This window comes from Leucoraja erinacea, chromosome 21 (genome assembly GCF_028641065.1).
Source record: "Leucoraja erinacea ecotype New England chromosome 21, Leri_hhj_1, whole genome shotgun sequence".
In the NCBI taxonomy this organism is placed as follows: domain Eukaryota; kingdom Metazoa; phylum Chordata; class Chondrichthyes; order Rajiformes; family Rajidae; genus Leucoraja; species Leucoraja erinaceus.
The window spans coordinates 28,485,576-28,502,348 of NC_073397.1; the positions used below are offsets into that span (position 1 = coordinate 28,485,576).

Here is a 16,773-nt window from a genome sequence, read left to right on the forward strand (position 1 = left end):
CCTACTTTCCTAGGATCACAGCAGCAATGTTCCTGTTATGGCTCTGTAAATCTTTAATTGGCAATCCTGTAATTTACAAAGCAAACCATCATCATTCTGGCCAATGGATGTGTGCACGATTAAGTGCTCTAGCCCTCAAAAAATTCAGCATGTCTCGATGTCTCTATCAACTTCTACAAATGCACCGTAGAACGCATCCTATCGGGATGCATCACTGCTTGTTTAGCAACAACTGTGTCCAAGTCCGCATGAAATTGCAGAGATTTGTGCATGTAGCCCAGTTCACCCTGCCCTCAAAGGCTCCATCTGTACTTCACGCTGCCTTAGGGCAGCAGTCAATGTAGTCAATGACCTTTTACAGCCTGGTCAATCCTTGTAATGTCAAGCATAAGATACAAAAATATAAAACAATGCACCACCAGATTCAGAAACAGCTTCTTCCATGCTGTTACCGAACTACTGAACAGTTCTCATAAACCCAGGATGTAGTCCCGATCTCCCAACATAACCTCATTGTAGCAATTGAACTTTTATCTGCACTTTCTCTTTAACTGAAATGCTACAACAGTATATTCCACAGCGGCCTGTTGTACTTGTCTATGGTTTGATCGTACTCATGTAGTGTGTGATTTGACTGGATAGCATGCAAACAAAGTTTTATATTATATCTGACAAGAAGGGTCTGGACCCGAAACGTCACCAGTTCCTTCTCTACAGAGATGCTGCCTGTCCTGCTGAGTTACACCAGCATTTTGTGTCTACCTTCAATAATATACTAATATCAAGTAACACATCAGTTTAAAACATGCACTAATTTTAAAATTCCTTATAGAGCCATAGAGAGACAGGGCACAGAAAAGGGCACTTTAACCCATCAAATACACGTTGATCATCAACCACCTATTTACACTCATTCATTTTTGTTATTTTTCCAACATTCTCATAAACAACCTGCAAACTCTACCATTCATTTATACATTAGGGACAATTATAATGGCCAACTAATGTATCAACCCACACATCTTTGGGATGTGGGTGGGAAAATCAGAGCACCCGGCAAAATCCAGACCTTCACCGAAATCCAGACAGCACCCAAAGTTACAAATTAACATGAGTCTGTGGAGCTGTGAGAAAGCAGCTCTACAAACTGTGCCACTCTTCATGGATTAAATTTCCAAGCATGTAACCTTTTGCAGTCACAGACCTTAAATCTGCTTCCTATATGACCATCCCGAATTTAAATCATTTCATCCTCGACGGCCTTATTTTCATCTGCCGAGATCTCAAGTTCTGGAATTCCCTATCTAAACCTCTGCAGCCCTCTAACCCCTTTCCTCCTTGGCCTTTACGACCCTTTACAATCCTGCATTTCAGATGGCTTAAGCCTCTGTCCCACTTTCACGACCTCTGACGACCTAAAATAAAAGGTTGCGGTAACCTACGACCTCCTAAGACCTTACACGACTATGTCTACGACCTACGATAAGAAGAAGACCTCCTTCGACTATGTTGAAGGCTGGCTTCGACCATGTACGTTTTATTGCTGTTTGCCGTAGCCCTTTTGCTTCAGCAGCCTTTTAAAGGGCCTGTCCCACTTTCACGACCTCTGCCTAGTTTGCCCTTGACTCATACTCGCAGCATGGTCGTCACGAGGTCGTAGCAGGTCGTGATGCTAGTCGTAGGTACTCGTGGCATTAAGTAGGTCGGGGAATTTTTCTAGCATGATGAAAAATGTCCATGAGTAAAAAAGGTCGTGAATTAGGTCGTGAAATTGGGACAGGACCTTAAGAAAGGCAGTAGGGGAAGAGCAAGGGTGAAGAGGAAGCACAAGAAGAGGTCTCAATTAGTGAATGGAGATGTGATGGACTGTCCCAGTACACCAGATGATTGGAAGAGAGTGGCGCTGGGCTTTGACAAAAGATGGAACTTTAAGCACACATGTGGGGCAGTGGATGGCAAGCATGCCATTCTTGTCCCTGTCCCTCTCATTTTCCTTTTCATACAGGATGGCATTCTGCTGGAACCATTCCTCAAGGTCCCCCTCCTGCTGCCTGGTGGAGGTGTAGGGCATAACCTTCCTCCAGCCCTCCCTCACCACCAATGGAGCATCTGCCTTTGATGCTGTGTCAGATACAGGAGAAAGGGCTGCTTTGCTGCCTTCAAATGAGGCAGTGAAGGATGTGGTGGTGGTGGTGGGGACATATACTACCACCCTGGTCTCCTCCCCCAGGGGTCTCTCATGCAGGGCTACCTCCTCCTGCACTATCACCTCCCGAGGCATCACCTCCTGCCACACTTCCTCTTGGGTGGGCAACACCTGCATGGCCGTTTTTTTTTTTAAGGATTGTGCCCTCCTCCTGCGCCGCTGCCTTATTGGTGCCATCTCTAAAACACGTCTCCTCTCCAAAAAACTCCAGCTATGAATGAACATGCCTTGGAGTGAAAGAGGTGACGTTCTGCTGTTTAAATAACCTTTTTTTTAACCCGGAGCTATTACCTTCGACTGCCTCCGACCACCTACGACTAGCATCACGACCTACTACAACCTACCTACGACCTCGTGGCGACCATGCTGCGAGTAGGAGTCAAGGGCAAACTCGGCAGAAGTCGTGAATTAGGTCGTGAAAGTGGGACAGGGGCTTTAGTATTACATTTTGTTAATGCTTCACCTATCCCTTTGGATGCTATATTAAAAGGACAATTAAAACACAATTTGTTTTGAAAATTGCTTCATATTAGGAATATAAAGTGATGAACTATTCTGTTCATAAACTCGGAATTATTTTTGTTCTCAAGGAAAGATTCTGTCTCCACATCATTCCACTGCCATTGTGTTTCAGCTGAAATATTATCTACCCATGTCCAATACCCAGGCCACAAAAACTCAAATGCAGGCATACATTACCTTCAGCAGGGACCATCTTCCCAGCTGTTACCTTCTAAAAAAATTGAACTTGCTCTGGTCCACTACCCTTCCAATTTGTTGTAACTTTGGCTCTTGAAATTATAAACTTGAAGGTTTCAAAGGTCCAAGTTTCACCCATTTCCTCTCAGTGTCTCCAACTCTAGAATCCCCAAGAGATCTCTATGATCTGGGATTTCTGCATTCGCATTTCTGACATTTTTCATCACCGTACAAGTCCTCTGAATTGAAATGCATCTTGTGAATTCAGATCTAGATGCATGCACCAAGATTGCTCAATGTCATCTTTCATTTTGCTTTTCACATAATTCTTGACCGTTCCAGAAATTGCCTGCAGAATTGCCTGCAGCAATTGGAATTGATTCCCATGATAGAGTCAAAATGCTTTTAATTTAAAACATAGGTGCTAACTTGTCTCAACAAGAAGCCGTGCTTCTAAATGGATATATCAGGAAATAAGAATTCTCTGGAGATTTGTCAAAGACAGCTGGTTTTAATCACAAAATTGCCATAAACAAAAAGGTGAAATATTACTTATCTGACAGACAGTAATAGAAGAACTAATAAAATTCAAGAGTTTGTTCATTTCATGAGGATTCTCAGGTCAAAACATACACATAATTAACTACGAGCAACGATAATAATTCCAGAGTGGCTTGTTACAAATTTGAGATGCCAAAATAAACAATTTTAGCAAAGATTTCAATGTTAAAGTGCACAAATATATTTAAAAATGCACAAACTTTTCATTTACATGATTAGAATAAACAATATTTGAAGAAAATGTTTTGGTCATTTCTGGCTCAACAACGACCATAGATATTATAGACACAAAATGCTGGAGTAACTCAGCAGGACAGGCAGCATCTATCTCTGCAGAGAAGAAATGGGTGAGGTTTTGGGTCGAGACCCTTCTTCAGACTGGCGACAGGCCAGCATCTGCAGTTCCTTCATACACATAGGTATTGTACACAGACAATAGCACAGTCAATTAAAACTCATGTTTATATGTTACCACCCTTTTTCTCAGTGTGACATGCTGCACACTTTAACATTACCAACATTGATTTCCCTACAACTAGCAAGGCAAGGGATTCGCAGGCTTCCCAGAATGATCAGCTATTATTGAAATTCCTCTGCAAACAAGCTACATTTGGATGAGATGAGATAGTACTCGACTTGGTCAACGTGCAAATCCACATGCTTAATGCTGTTCAGGCAAGTTCCTGCTGTAAACAAGTTAGCCAAGCATTTTTGTTATCTAGATAATCCTCATGAATTGAACCAACTCTTGAATTGTTAAAGAGTTTAATACATTAAAGCCAACTCATGTTGTAATTCTAAATTTGGACTCTTTTGTTCGAGTTTTAAAAATGCCATTTCCTTTACCATGCAACACTAAAAATACCCTCTCCTAGATCATAATTAGAGTAATTAAAAATAAAAAATCAGAAATACGGGAGTTTCGACCACCCTGACGCAGGGGCTTCGACCACTGGCTGTGGGTGCTTCGATCACCCTGACAGATGGTTCGACTGCCCCGACCACGGGAGACTAAAGAGGATGATTGGACTATTTTGCCTTCCATCACTGTGAGGAATGTGGGGAATCCGCCGTGCTGGTTGTTTATGTAATTTTTTATGTAATTGTGTGATTTGTTGCTTTTTTCCCCCCGTATGGCTATATGGTAATTTGTTTATCACTGTACCTTAATTGGTACATGACAATAAAAGACCTTTGAAACCTTTGAACTTAATATTTCACCATTTTCTGATTTTATTTCAAATTTTCAGCATCTGCATTGTTTTTCACAGGTAGGGAATAAAATGGGATCTTACAATTCATCTATGGCATTTTCTTGTGGAAATCTGCCATGTATAAATTGGCTACCGTATCGCCCTACATGTTTTCTCTTTCGATATTGAATTTTTTTCAAATCATCTTACAACCATTTAATCCATGGTTTAAATGCATCCTCTGTTAAAATGGAATACCTTGACACAATAATAATGTGCAGCATTGTTGGCTCATGTTTGGCCAAGAAGTTTCAATGAATGGATCCATGACAGGTCTAGTGTTTCACTGTTCAAGTTAAGTAGTAATTAGAAGTTAGTAAAGGAAAATACTGTATAGATACATTTAGAAATGATTTAAACATTTTTAAAACTTTTTGCCAAACATTTAGGAATACCGAAATGCCAGAATAAAGTTAAAACATCAAGTTTACATTTAAAATCCATCTAATATTTGGTTTTGAACTCAGTTGCCGTCTTAAATGTTCAGCAAATTTACAAAATATAGAATGTCAATGTCAAGATTACTGATTCTGAAACAACCCAAGCAAAGATCATTTTGCTCTGACACAAACTACATATTTCATGATCTATAGGAAATCTTGCTGCTGACATTTGGTCATTCGAGAGTCGAGAGTCATTCACAGTTCTTAAACAATGACCTACAAAAATACTAAATTAATATCATACTCCTTGAAGCACCAGCGAGGGCTTCTAAATTAGAACAATCGTACTTACATACACTCATCAGATAATAGTGTCAACCAATAGCAGAGTTGCAATTTTGTGGGATATCACCAAATCTAAACGTTAATAGTGATCCAGGTCAATTGCGTAACATCCAATACCGTGTCAGCATTTAGAGCTGTGTTTGCACATTTACTTTTTTCAATTTTTGAGAAAAATAATGATTTTACAAGAAGTGCAAGTTAATTAAAAATGGCAGGATTCAAATGGTTAAGACAATAATGCAGTCACTTCGAAAGAAAGATGAGAATTTGAGAAAATGGATAATCAAGTTGGGGTCCCAATAACAATTAGAGCAGTAGTGGATAAGGCAAAATGTCAATATGTAATAGGATTGAAAGCAAGAGTAGGTTACTCAAGATATACTTTTATAATGTAATTCTAATGGTTTAGATAAAGAGTTTAACATGTACAAGTGATAAATTTCAAAGAATTAAGTGAACAAATTTGTGAACAAAGTGAAACTTACAAAATATTATTGCCATAGAGGGAGTGCAGAGAAGGTTCACCAGACTGATTCCTGGGATGTCAGGACTGTCTTATGAAGAAAGACTGGATAGACTTGGTTTATACTCTCTAGAGTTTAGGAGATTGAGAGGGGATCTTATAGAAACTTACAAAATTCTTAAGGGGTTGGACAGGCTAGATGCAGGAAGATTGTTTCCGATGTTGGGGAAGTCCAGGACAAGGGGTCACAGCTTAAGGATAAGGGGGAAATCCTTTAAAACCGAGATGAGGAGAACTTTTTTCACACAGAGAGTGGTGAATCTCTGGAACTCTCTGCCACAGAGGGTAGTTGAGGCCAGTTCATTGGCTATATTTAAGAGGGAGTTAGATGTGGCCCTTGTGGCCAAGGGGATCAGAGGGTATGGAGAAAAGGCAGGTACGGGATACTGAGTTGGATGATCAGCCATGATCATATTAAATGGCGGTGCAGGCTCGAAGGGCCGAATGGCCTACTCCTGCACCTAATTTCTATGTTTCTATGTAAATATAACATAATAGAATGCAGGTACAGACATTGAGAATCCTTAAAAATGCAGGCCGTGTGAAAAATACCACACATCAAAAATACCACACATCAAATCTTATCAAAAGAGTCAAAATGAAAGTCCATTCTCAGTGGACTCATTGTACTCATTAAAGTGGGCTGACTAAATAATTTCCTATGACAAATATTACACAAAATGAGTAACGCGTTCGAAATTAATCATGTTTTCAATCTTATTATTGCTTTTTTGCCTAAAACCTCTTCTACACCATTCTTATCATGAACCCACTAATGATTCTACTTTTTCGAATATCTTCTTTACCAAAATAAACTCAACAGAAATGAGGATGTTGAATTGCTATATGGTCAGTCACCACATGAGTAACTGAGTACAGTTATCACCTAATCATATATAGTATATTAGTGGATGAGCAGTTTTAGGCTAATGGAAGGCAAAAATAATTATCAGGATTTTATACTCTAAAATTAAAATCTTAATACACGAGTTTCTCTTCATGCTTACACAATTGCAGATAATGTAGTTGGTTGCTGTAGTTAATCCAGACAAATTGTTTACTATAGGAAAAGATTCAGGCACTAGGCAACGAGAACAGCACAGGAGACCAGCATACATTGCTGTTGCCTCAGCTCCACACAAAACTCTTCCAGTCCTATCTATGTGGAGTTAGCATTTCCTCCCTGAGCTTGTGGGTTTCCCCTCAAGTGCATCAGTTTCCTCCCATAATCCAAATATTGTTCAGTCACAATCTCAGTCCAATCACAATCTATAAATTGATAGATGAAAGCGAATAGTGTAAATGGGTCTCGTTTTAAGGACTGTAAATTGGTGGGTCAATCACACTACTGGTTCCAGTTCACCAGATTATATGGCCATTCCCAGTTCATAATAATGCCTACTTGCCCATTTCTCACCCATACTGCTGGATGCCACTCTCATCTGTCAATGCAGACAGTTCAGAAACCGATTCATTTTCTCTTACACTACCTATTACTAGCCCTGAATGGCTCCCTGTTCCACTTGAAAATGTTTTCAAACAAGTTTTGCTACAACTTTGGGATTGTCCCACAATCTTTTATCTGCATCTAGCTGGCCATGATTACTAATACAGAGCAGTTCAGGAGGTTTTCCCTTATTTTTTAATGTGTTTAACAAATAAGAGTTAACACTGAAGCCTCAAATAAAAACATTTAAGAAATTCACCCGCACACAGACATACATATTGTTATGACATTTTGATCCATTTTGTGTCAATGCTCCAAATTACTCCCAAATTGTAATAATTCAAAGAATTGGTCATAGCCATAAGTAGATCTATGATTTGGAGATCAGAAAACAGTATTGACTGGTTTGGAACAATACATTCACAGTTCAGAAGTTGTATTGAAGTTGTTAATTTTACACAGCATACGTGATGTTCATTATAGGACTACTATAAATATACTTACCCGTAGATGCATGGTTTCACCTCCTGACAGGCACATATGGCAACGTTAAGATAGAGGCAAGTGTGAATTCTGGGGCCTTGCATATTTTACCAGAAGCAATCTTTTTAGATACTTATTCTTCCAGCTGCAAGTTCATAGAAACGGGACATTCCCGTGTTTCAAGTTAGATTTAACTATTATTTTTATTGAAATAAAAATAAAAGTATGTAGGCCATCACGTAAAATGTGGGGGAAGTGTCTCTGGGAAAGTAGCATGTGCGTATGTGGACTCGACCGTTGTGAGGTGAAACTCGACTTAAGATTTTAAAAGTCTGTCTTGTTTTATACAACATTACTCTCAGTAAAAAATGAATCCCGGCGTATAATGATAAAAGTTTGTTCAGGAGGCCAGAGAAAAATGTGATCGTTTCGGCGGCATTGAAACGGGCAAACGAATGTCGAGATCAGGCAAACGGTGACTACAAACAAGTAATTGCCAGTGAACTGTCCAAGAAACAGTGACAGCTTTTTATTTCAATGCTTGTGGAGTAATTTACTGGAGCGGCCGCTGACAGCACTAATTAATTGGACAAGCCCGCCACAATCCGCAAGCATCTCGCTCTCACACAGACGGACAGACAGCAGCTAATGCTTTCAGCAAAGATAGACACAAAAAGCTGGAGTAACTCAGCGGGTCAGACAGCATCTCTGGAGAGAGCATTTCTGTCTGACCCGCTAAGTTACTCCAGCTTTTTGTGTCTATCTACGGTTTAAACCAGCATCTTCAGATCCTTCCTGCACATAATGCTCTCAGCATCCGCCTACAGTCACAGTACTGAGGCGCGGCGGACATTTACTCCGGATCGACCCTCGGCCCGCGGTTGTTCGCTGGGAAGCTGCCACCCGAGAGTCGAGGCCGAGGATCAAAGGTGTTCGTTCGCACTCAAGCTCCGTCCGCCCTCACCTGATAAAGCGTCGGCCAGTTTCCGTTTTTGTCGATCTCCTCGAACTCCTGCTCCATGACTGGTGTAGCGTCGCTGCAGCTTCCTCTGCGGGCCTCACTGACGCTGTAAATTATCTCCCCCTCGCTCTCTCGCACTCTCTCTCCCTGTCTCACTCTCTCGCTCCTTCCCTCTCCGCCCTACCTCCTCCTCCTCCTCATCATCATCTCAACCCGCTGACATCAGAGGCTCTCCGACCCTCGGGCCGGAAACCAACCGCCTCTCCCGGCCTGACTGACACCGCCTCTCGCCAATCGGAATCCACGGAGGGAGGGCGGGAGGGACCGCCCTCATCCGGCCGCGTTTCCTCCTGGGAATTGTAGTCATCTCTCTCTCGGAAGTGTCGCGTAATTAGCATGATATTTTGAGGTAAAACCACGACAGTGAAGCCATATTTTGATTTTAATACCAAATAGGATCTATTCTAGGTCGTCCCTGAGTGTTAAATAATGAATTTGCTTTCTCTGTCACTCGCAGGGTCTGCTGGGAGATGTAGTTCAATGGCGCTCCCAGAGTTCGCTGCGCGGCAGAGTTGCTGCTTGTGGTGAAGAAGGCGGAATGTTGGCCGAGCTGTGAGTCCTGGGGTTGTTAATCTGTGGGGAAAGTCTTCCCTCCCCGGTCTGTCTTCAATGCCTGATATCCAAGCGTTTTGGTGGTGAAGTAATGTCCGTCATGGAACGTTGCCGATTGTCCATTTTTCAGCCAGGAGGAATAGTGATGAAGGATGTACTGAAGCTTGGTGCGGGTGCAGCCAACACCAAGTCTAGGTGGGGAAGGACCACAGTTTGGGATCCTAATGCTGCGGGACATTGAGGGGCTGAGTTTGGTGGGGGTCACGCTTCAAACAAGGAAAGAAAATGGTTATCACCCCAGGAGGCCAAATGAATGACAAGGCTGACACAAAATGCTGGAGTAACTCAGTATGCATCATCTCTGGAGAGAAGGAATGAGTCGTCTTCTCTCCAGAAAAGCTGCCCAGTCCCACTGAGTTACTCCTGCATTTTGTGTCTACGATTTAAACCAGCATCTGCAGTTAATTCCTACACACGAGTGGCAAGGCTGTTTTGTTTATTGATATGACACTGAGAAAGTACGAAAAGTTTTTGCAGTGTTTTTTGTTTTGTATATGTGTTTTTATTCTGAGTAAGGTTTACTTTTGAAAATATAATAAACACACATCCACACAAGAAAAAAATGATTTGCAGCTCAACCTGAATCACAGCACAACCCAGCCCATGGACAAATCACCGAAGAGAAAGAAAGTCAAGGGGTTTGCTGATGATACATTATTATTTTTGAAACTAGAGTACTTTATGGATCATTGAACACTGTAGATTCAGAACTCTTAGATTTTAATGGTGTGAAGAAAATTTCCAATTTAATATTGGATCCTGATCCAAAACATCACCCATCCTTTTTCTCAAGAGAAGTTGCGTGACATGACGAGTTACCCCAGCACTTTATGTCTATCTCCAAAATGTATATGTCAGCCTAATAACTTGTGAGTAAGATTCTTAAAATCTATTTATTGCCCCCAAAAAGGAGAGTAAAAACTGTTGTTTCGATCCCTTTGATTGGGAGACTTTAGATGAAAACCAAAATAAAATTCCGGTGTTTAAACTGAGACCACCATATGCAAATTGATCTTTTTGCCCAAATAATGGCATCTGATCCTGCATTAAAAAAACCATTAAAGACAAAGCAGTATAATTTCCATGAAATCCTACAAACGAACTTTAAGATGTTAAATTAATTGTAAATTATGCAACTCAAAGGAACTTCTAGAATAGTTGGCAATGTCTAGCTTTACCATTCAAATATATTGGGACATAATTAGTTCCATGCCTTTACAATTTGGGTTTAAATTTTTAAGCAATCATTTTATACTCATGTCAGGGGATTTTCCGACAAATTATAGCGGATAGGAAATAGAAGAAAGAGTCCCAAGCCACTTGTTGCTTCTCTGGTTGACCTTACATCTCAGTGCCAATTTCCTGCACAAATCTCATATCCGCGATTCTGTTAAAATCCAGATATCTATCAATATAATTAATTGAATGTACTCAGTAACTGTCACTCTACAGCCCTCTCCAATTTAGAATTTCAAAGATTTATTTTGTTCATTTCTTTGGGTGTTGTTGGCAATACAGTATTTTAACTCAATTGCTCTTACATAAAACATAGAAGAGTACAGCACAAGAACAGACCTTGGCCCACGATGTATGAATTACCATGATGTTAGTTTAGAAGAGAGAAAAGTACAACACAGGAACAGGCCCTTGAGTGAGTTGCACAATGTCTGTGCTGAACATAATGACAAGGTAAGTGTATCTGCCTGCACATGATGGATATCCCACCATTCCCTGCATATCCATCTTCTTGAATGCCACTATTGTATCTGCCTCCAACAACATCCCTGCCAGTGCGTTCCAGGCACCCACCACCCATGTCTAAGGAAACATACACTGAACATCCTTATTAAACTTCGTCCCAGTCTCCTTAAAGCTATGCTAATTTTTGACATTTCTACCTTGGGAAAAAAGTTCTGACCGCGTACCCGATCTATACCCGGTTTGTCATGTTGGAAAAACTACGCAGATTATGTAGTAAATGTTTACTGCACTCAGTCTACTGCATGGTTATCGTTCCTAAGGTAGGGAGACCAGCCTTAAAACAATATTCATGATGTCTAACCAGGGCTCTTTCGAAGCAACATCTCTCTTTTGTATTCAAATCCTTTTACACAATTTGCATCCCTGATTATTTGCTGAACCTGATTATTACATTTCAGTTACTTGGTTATTTTGACATTAAGGTCCATCTGCACCAAAACATTATTAAATATCTCACCACACATACATATTTAAAAAAAACTTTCCTTTTTTTAAAAACAATGTGGAAAGCTTTGTATTCGGTCTACAACGTACTTCAACCATTCAATTTGCCCAGTTAAATCTGCCTGGTCTTTGCATCCTGTTCCTGGGCTACACTGCCACCTAGCTTAGTGTCTTCAACAGACTTGCAAATATTACACCCGATCCCTTATAAATCATTGGTAAAGATTGCAAACAACCAGGGCTCCAGCACTGATACCCAGCAGCATCCCATTCCTCGGAGTCTCCCAAATTGAAAAAAAAAAGTTTATTTCTACTCCTTGTTTCCTGTCCTATGGCCAATCCTCAGTGTATGCAGGGATATTAGACCTTATGTTCTGTGCTCTAATTTTGTTTAATAGAGGACATAGGTTTCAGGTGAGGGGGGGAAAGATTTACTTGGAACCTGAGGGGTATTTTTTTTTACACAAAGGATGAAACGAGCTGCCGGAGGAGGTAGTTGAGGCAGGTACTATCACATTGTTTAAGAAACATTTAGACAGGTACATGGATAGGACAGGTTTAGAGGGATATGGGCCAAATGCAGGCAGGTGGGACTAGTGTAGATGGGACATGTTGGTTGGCATGGGCAAGTCATGTCAAAAGGCCTGTTTCCATGCTATGTAACTTTATGACTCTATTACCCTTCTTCATAAAGTCCAAATACATCAGGAGACTGGGTCTTCCATAAATTAAAAACTGCGCACAAATCCAGTCTATGAAAGGGGTAGTGTTCCTATGGAATAATAGTCACTTTAATGTATGTTGTTTGACCACCACACTTTCCTGGCTTTGAAAATAATACACAGAAACTTGGAGCCTGATTCATGAATCAAAGACCTCATTATCACCAGAAGCAGGTGTATACAATAAATAGCCTACACCAATCAACTTTTATCATTTCAGAGTACTAAAAAGTGTTACACTGTAAATTATTGATGAAATGTCTCGCAGACAGACAAGGTAGGCAGTTTGTATAAAAGATACAAAAGACCAATTTGCAGATGCTGCAATTATGAAATAAAAACAACTTGTAGGAAATAATAGGTTTGTATGTGTAAAGCCAATAACAGATTTTCCATGTGTGCAAAGGTTCAAGATATTCAATCTTTGGAAGTGATAATTGAAGGATAAACCTTGAATCTAATCCCTTGTTCTTATTCAAATGCTGCATAAAATCATTCACCTCCACCTGAGAAGGCATTTTACCTTTGTCATAACTCTTACAGAAGGTTTGATTCAAAATGTGCGAGATTAACCCAGTGTTCAAGATTGAAGGGCTGAATAACCAACTGAAAGTGGCAACACAAGTAGACAGTAGTAAAGAAGGCATATGATATATTTGGTTTCATAGGTCGGGGAATTGAGTATAAGAATCAGGAAGTCATGATGCAGCTTTATAGGAATTTGGTTAGGCAGAATATTTCGAGAATTGTGTGCAGTTCTGGTCACCCCATTACAGGAAGGACGTGGAGGCTTTGGAAGGGGTTCAGAGGTGGGTTATTCGAATGATGCCTCAATTAGTGGCTATTAGTTACAGCGAGGTTGGACAGACTTGGATTGTTTTTTCCGGTATGCCAGAGGTTACCGGGAGACCTGATAGAAGTGTGTAAAATTATGAGAGGCATTGATAGGCTAGACAGTCAGAATCTTTTTCCCCAGGGTGGAAACATACTGGAGGGCATATGTATAAAATAAGAGGAAAAGGTTAAAGGAGATGTGGGAGGCAAGTTTTTTTTATACAAAGAGTGTTGAGTGCCTGGAACGCGCTGCCAGAGGTGGTGGTTGCAGCAAATGCGTTAGTGGCATTTAAAAGATTTTTGGATAGACATATAGATATACAAGTAATGGATGGATATGGGTTATGTGCAGGTAGATGTAATTGTCTTGTCATCGTGTTCTGCACAGATATTGTGGGTTGAAGGGCCTGTTCTTGTGCTGTACCATTGTATGTTCTTCTATTCAATATGATCAAGGCTCAATCTATCTCAATAAAATATTCCCTCCCTTTTCCCCATTCGTCTTAATGCTTTTTCCATCTACTAATGTTATTTCATAAATATATTCAGACTTGGTTTCTGCAGCCCTCTAAGGTAGTGTATCCCATAGGTTCACTACCTTCAGAGAAAACACTTTGAGGTCAAACCTAAATCTCTTACCAGAGCCTCTCATTGTATTCATCCTAGCCAGGAGAACATCCTCCCTGCATCCAGTCTGCCTTAGATTGAGTCGAATCATACAACAAGAAACAATTGTATTCCAACCACTTTAATTATATCGAGCATAACATTGTGCACAGTCAGGAGAGATATAATTTAATTCATTTTAAAAAAGCATTTTGTGTCATACAAAATGAGAGATTGTGAGCCCAGGCTATTTAATTAAATGTTACATTTCTTACAAAAATCCCATGTACTTTTTAAAGAGTCAGCCATGTTGTTCACTCAAAATAATTTTCAATTGAACAGCATTATTGACTAACTTTATGACTAAAACATTTTCATTTTCCTTGTTTGGATCAGACACCTATTGGAATTCACAATGTAAGATACTGGATAATGTAAGGACAATGTTGCTAGTGCACATGTGTTAAAATGAGTTCTTTTTGCCAGTCTAATTCAAGAAAACTTGATTCAAACCATCGCTGCTAAAATCAATTCTTTATTCTGACAGCGCTGGATAATTCTTTAAACCTTCCAACACAGAGTTAGAAACTTTGGAGCAGGTTGAAAGAACTACTGACTTTGGCATAAATGTAACACATTATATAGGTAAAAGACAAGGATAGTACAAAAGGAGTAGCAAATTATTAACCAATCATTATGGTTTACCATACATTTAACTTATTTGCATTAACCAATCAACTAAATCCTTTCCATTGATTGACAACACGTATAGTCACATGATTTTTCCTTTTCCAGCCCCTTTACAACCTTCTTCCCCTCTGGTTTCTTCAACCTCTGCTCAAAATCATTTTATTTCAATAAAGTAAAACCACAGATATAAAACTAATTATCACAGAATACCTTTCAGAAAATACACATAATATAGCAATCACACAACAGATGCATACAAAACATATTTTCACTTTTGGAAAAGAAAGTTATTTCTAAAACATTTGATTTAAACAAAGTCTAATACTTACAATCGCAATTAAACACAATACACTTCACAATTAATTTCCTTACAACCACTTAGTTAAAATACAGTTACTTATGGATTACAAAGATTAAAGATGAGTTTTGCCCCATTCTTACAAAGTGGTAAAGACAAAGTTCTAATCACACAATTCCCAACTACAGACACATAAAGGCCATTAATTGTTACACTTGATTGCTTCTTCCCAAGCTCGGGTCTAATTTCATTTTGTATTACAACCTCCATCTTCCATCTCTGGAGGAAAGGAATGTAAGGCCTCTTTACAACTTCTTATCAATAACATTCCGCACAGCAATTTGAAGATTACAATATGCAAACCCCAATTGTTTGGCTTAGATCAAAACAGAGTTACATTCTCAGTCTTCTATAACATAAGAAATCCTTTTGCAAAGGTCACACAACCATCACCTATGCCTTATCTCTTATCTCAACATAAATACATTTAAACAGCACAAACCATCTCACAGACTAGTATCTACCCTTGGTGCCTACAATCCAACATAGACAACCATAAATCGCCTTAATGATACACCCGAGCTCGGAAGATGTGTCACAAAGGAAGAAGGATGGTGCCCATCAGATCAACATTTCCATGTTGTGATAAGCCATCTGTTCTCCTGTGCGTGTTCTTTGTTCTTTATTTCTTTGTGGAGGCATGTATTTCTGAAAGCCCCAACTCCAAGCTTTTCTCTTGCCACTTAATACAAGTTCCTTAAGAACTTATCATTTGAGCAATTTTATTATACATTTCCTCATTCCCTCTCCTGGTCATATTGTGACCACTAATAGGATAATAACACAACAGAAATTCATCAGCATTGGCTTATTAGTCATCCAAGTTTATACCTAACCTCAGATGCTTTATAGCCCCCAAAACCCGGACCACGTAGGTCGGCAGGTTGGCTTGTTGACACCAATGTTGTTCCCTACTTCTCTGCTGTGCTTCTACCCTAGCCCTTGGGGTGCTCAACTATTCTAGGCTTCATACCACTAGTCTATCTCCAATTTACTCATTTTAATACATTTATCTTCTAACAATTCTTTTTCAACCTGCGCATTTACCATCCTTTCAACATCCTCATCCTTCAACATTGGAATTTCTTCTTCTTCTAGATGTTGCAATATTATCTTCTCACCGGTTTCCACATTACCCAAGGCTGTCATTAGTCTAGCACTAATGCATCTAACAATAGCAATTCCCACGAACAAACACAAAACCACTATTGCTGCTCATATGGCCATACCAATGATCCAATTATATAACCATACAACAATTACAGCACGGAAACAGGCCATCTCGTCCCTTCTAGTCCGTGCCGAACACTTATTTTCCCCTAGTCCCATCTACCTGCACTCAGACCATAACCCTCCATTGATTTCCTGTCCATATACCTATACAATTTATTTTTAAATGATAAAATCGAACCTGCCTCCACCACTTCCACTGGAAGCTCATTCCACACAGCTACCACTCTCTGAGTAAAGAAGTTCCCCCTCATGTTACCCCTAAACTTCTGTCCCTTAATTCTCAAGTCATGTCCTCTTGTTTGAATCTTCCCTACTCTCAATGGGAAAAGCTTATCCACGTCAACTCTGTCTATCCCTCTCATTTTAAAGACTTCGGTCAAGTCCCCCCTTAACCTTCTGTGCTCCAAAGAATAAAGACCTAAATTGTTCAACCTTTCTCTGTAACTTAGTTGCTGAAACCCAGGCAACATTCTAGTAAATCTCCTCAGTACTCTCTCTATTTTGTTGACATCCTTCCTATAATTAGGCGACCAAAATTGTACACCGTGTATCCTTACAACCCGGGTAAGAATGCTCATTGTCACGAGGTAGT

At 39.9% G+C, this 16,773-nt stretch overlaps 1 protein-coding gene across 1 annotated transcript in view; it reads right to left on the reverse strand.

Moving 5' to 3' along the window:
- Positions 1–9,105, reverse strand: part of LOC129707443 (tyrosine-protein phosphatase non-receptor type 1-like) — a 67,711-nt gene extending 58,606 nt beyond the window's left edge. Inside the window, exon 1 of the mRNA XM_055652478.1 lies at positions 8,865–9,105. Coding sequence (XP_055508453.1) covers positions 8,865–8,921 — 57 coding nt within the window. The 5' untranslated portion in view covers positions 8,922–9,105. The remainder of the gene's footprint in view (positions 1–8,864) is intronic.
- Positions 9,106–16,773: the final 7,668 nt, after the last annotated feature.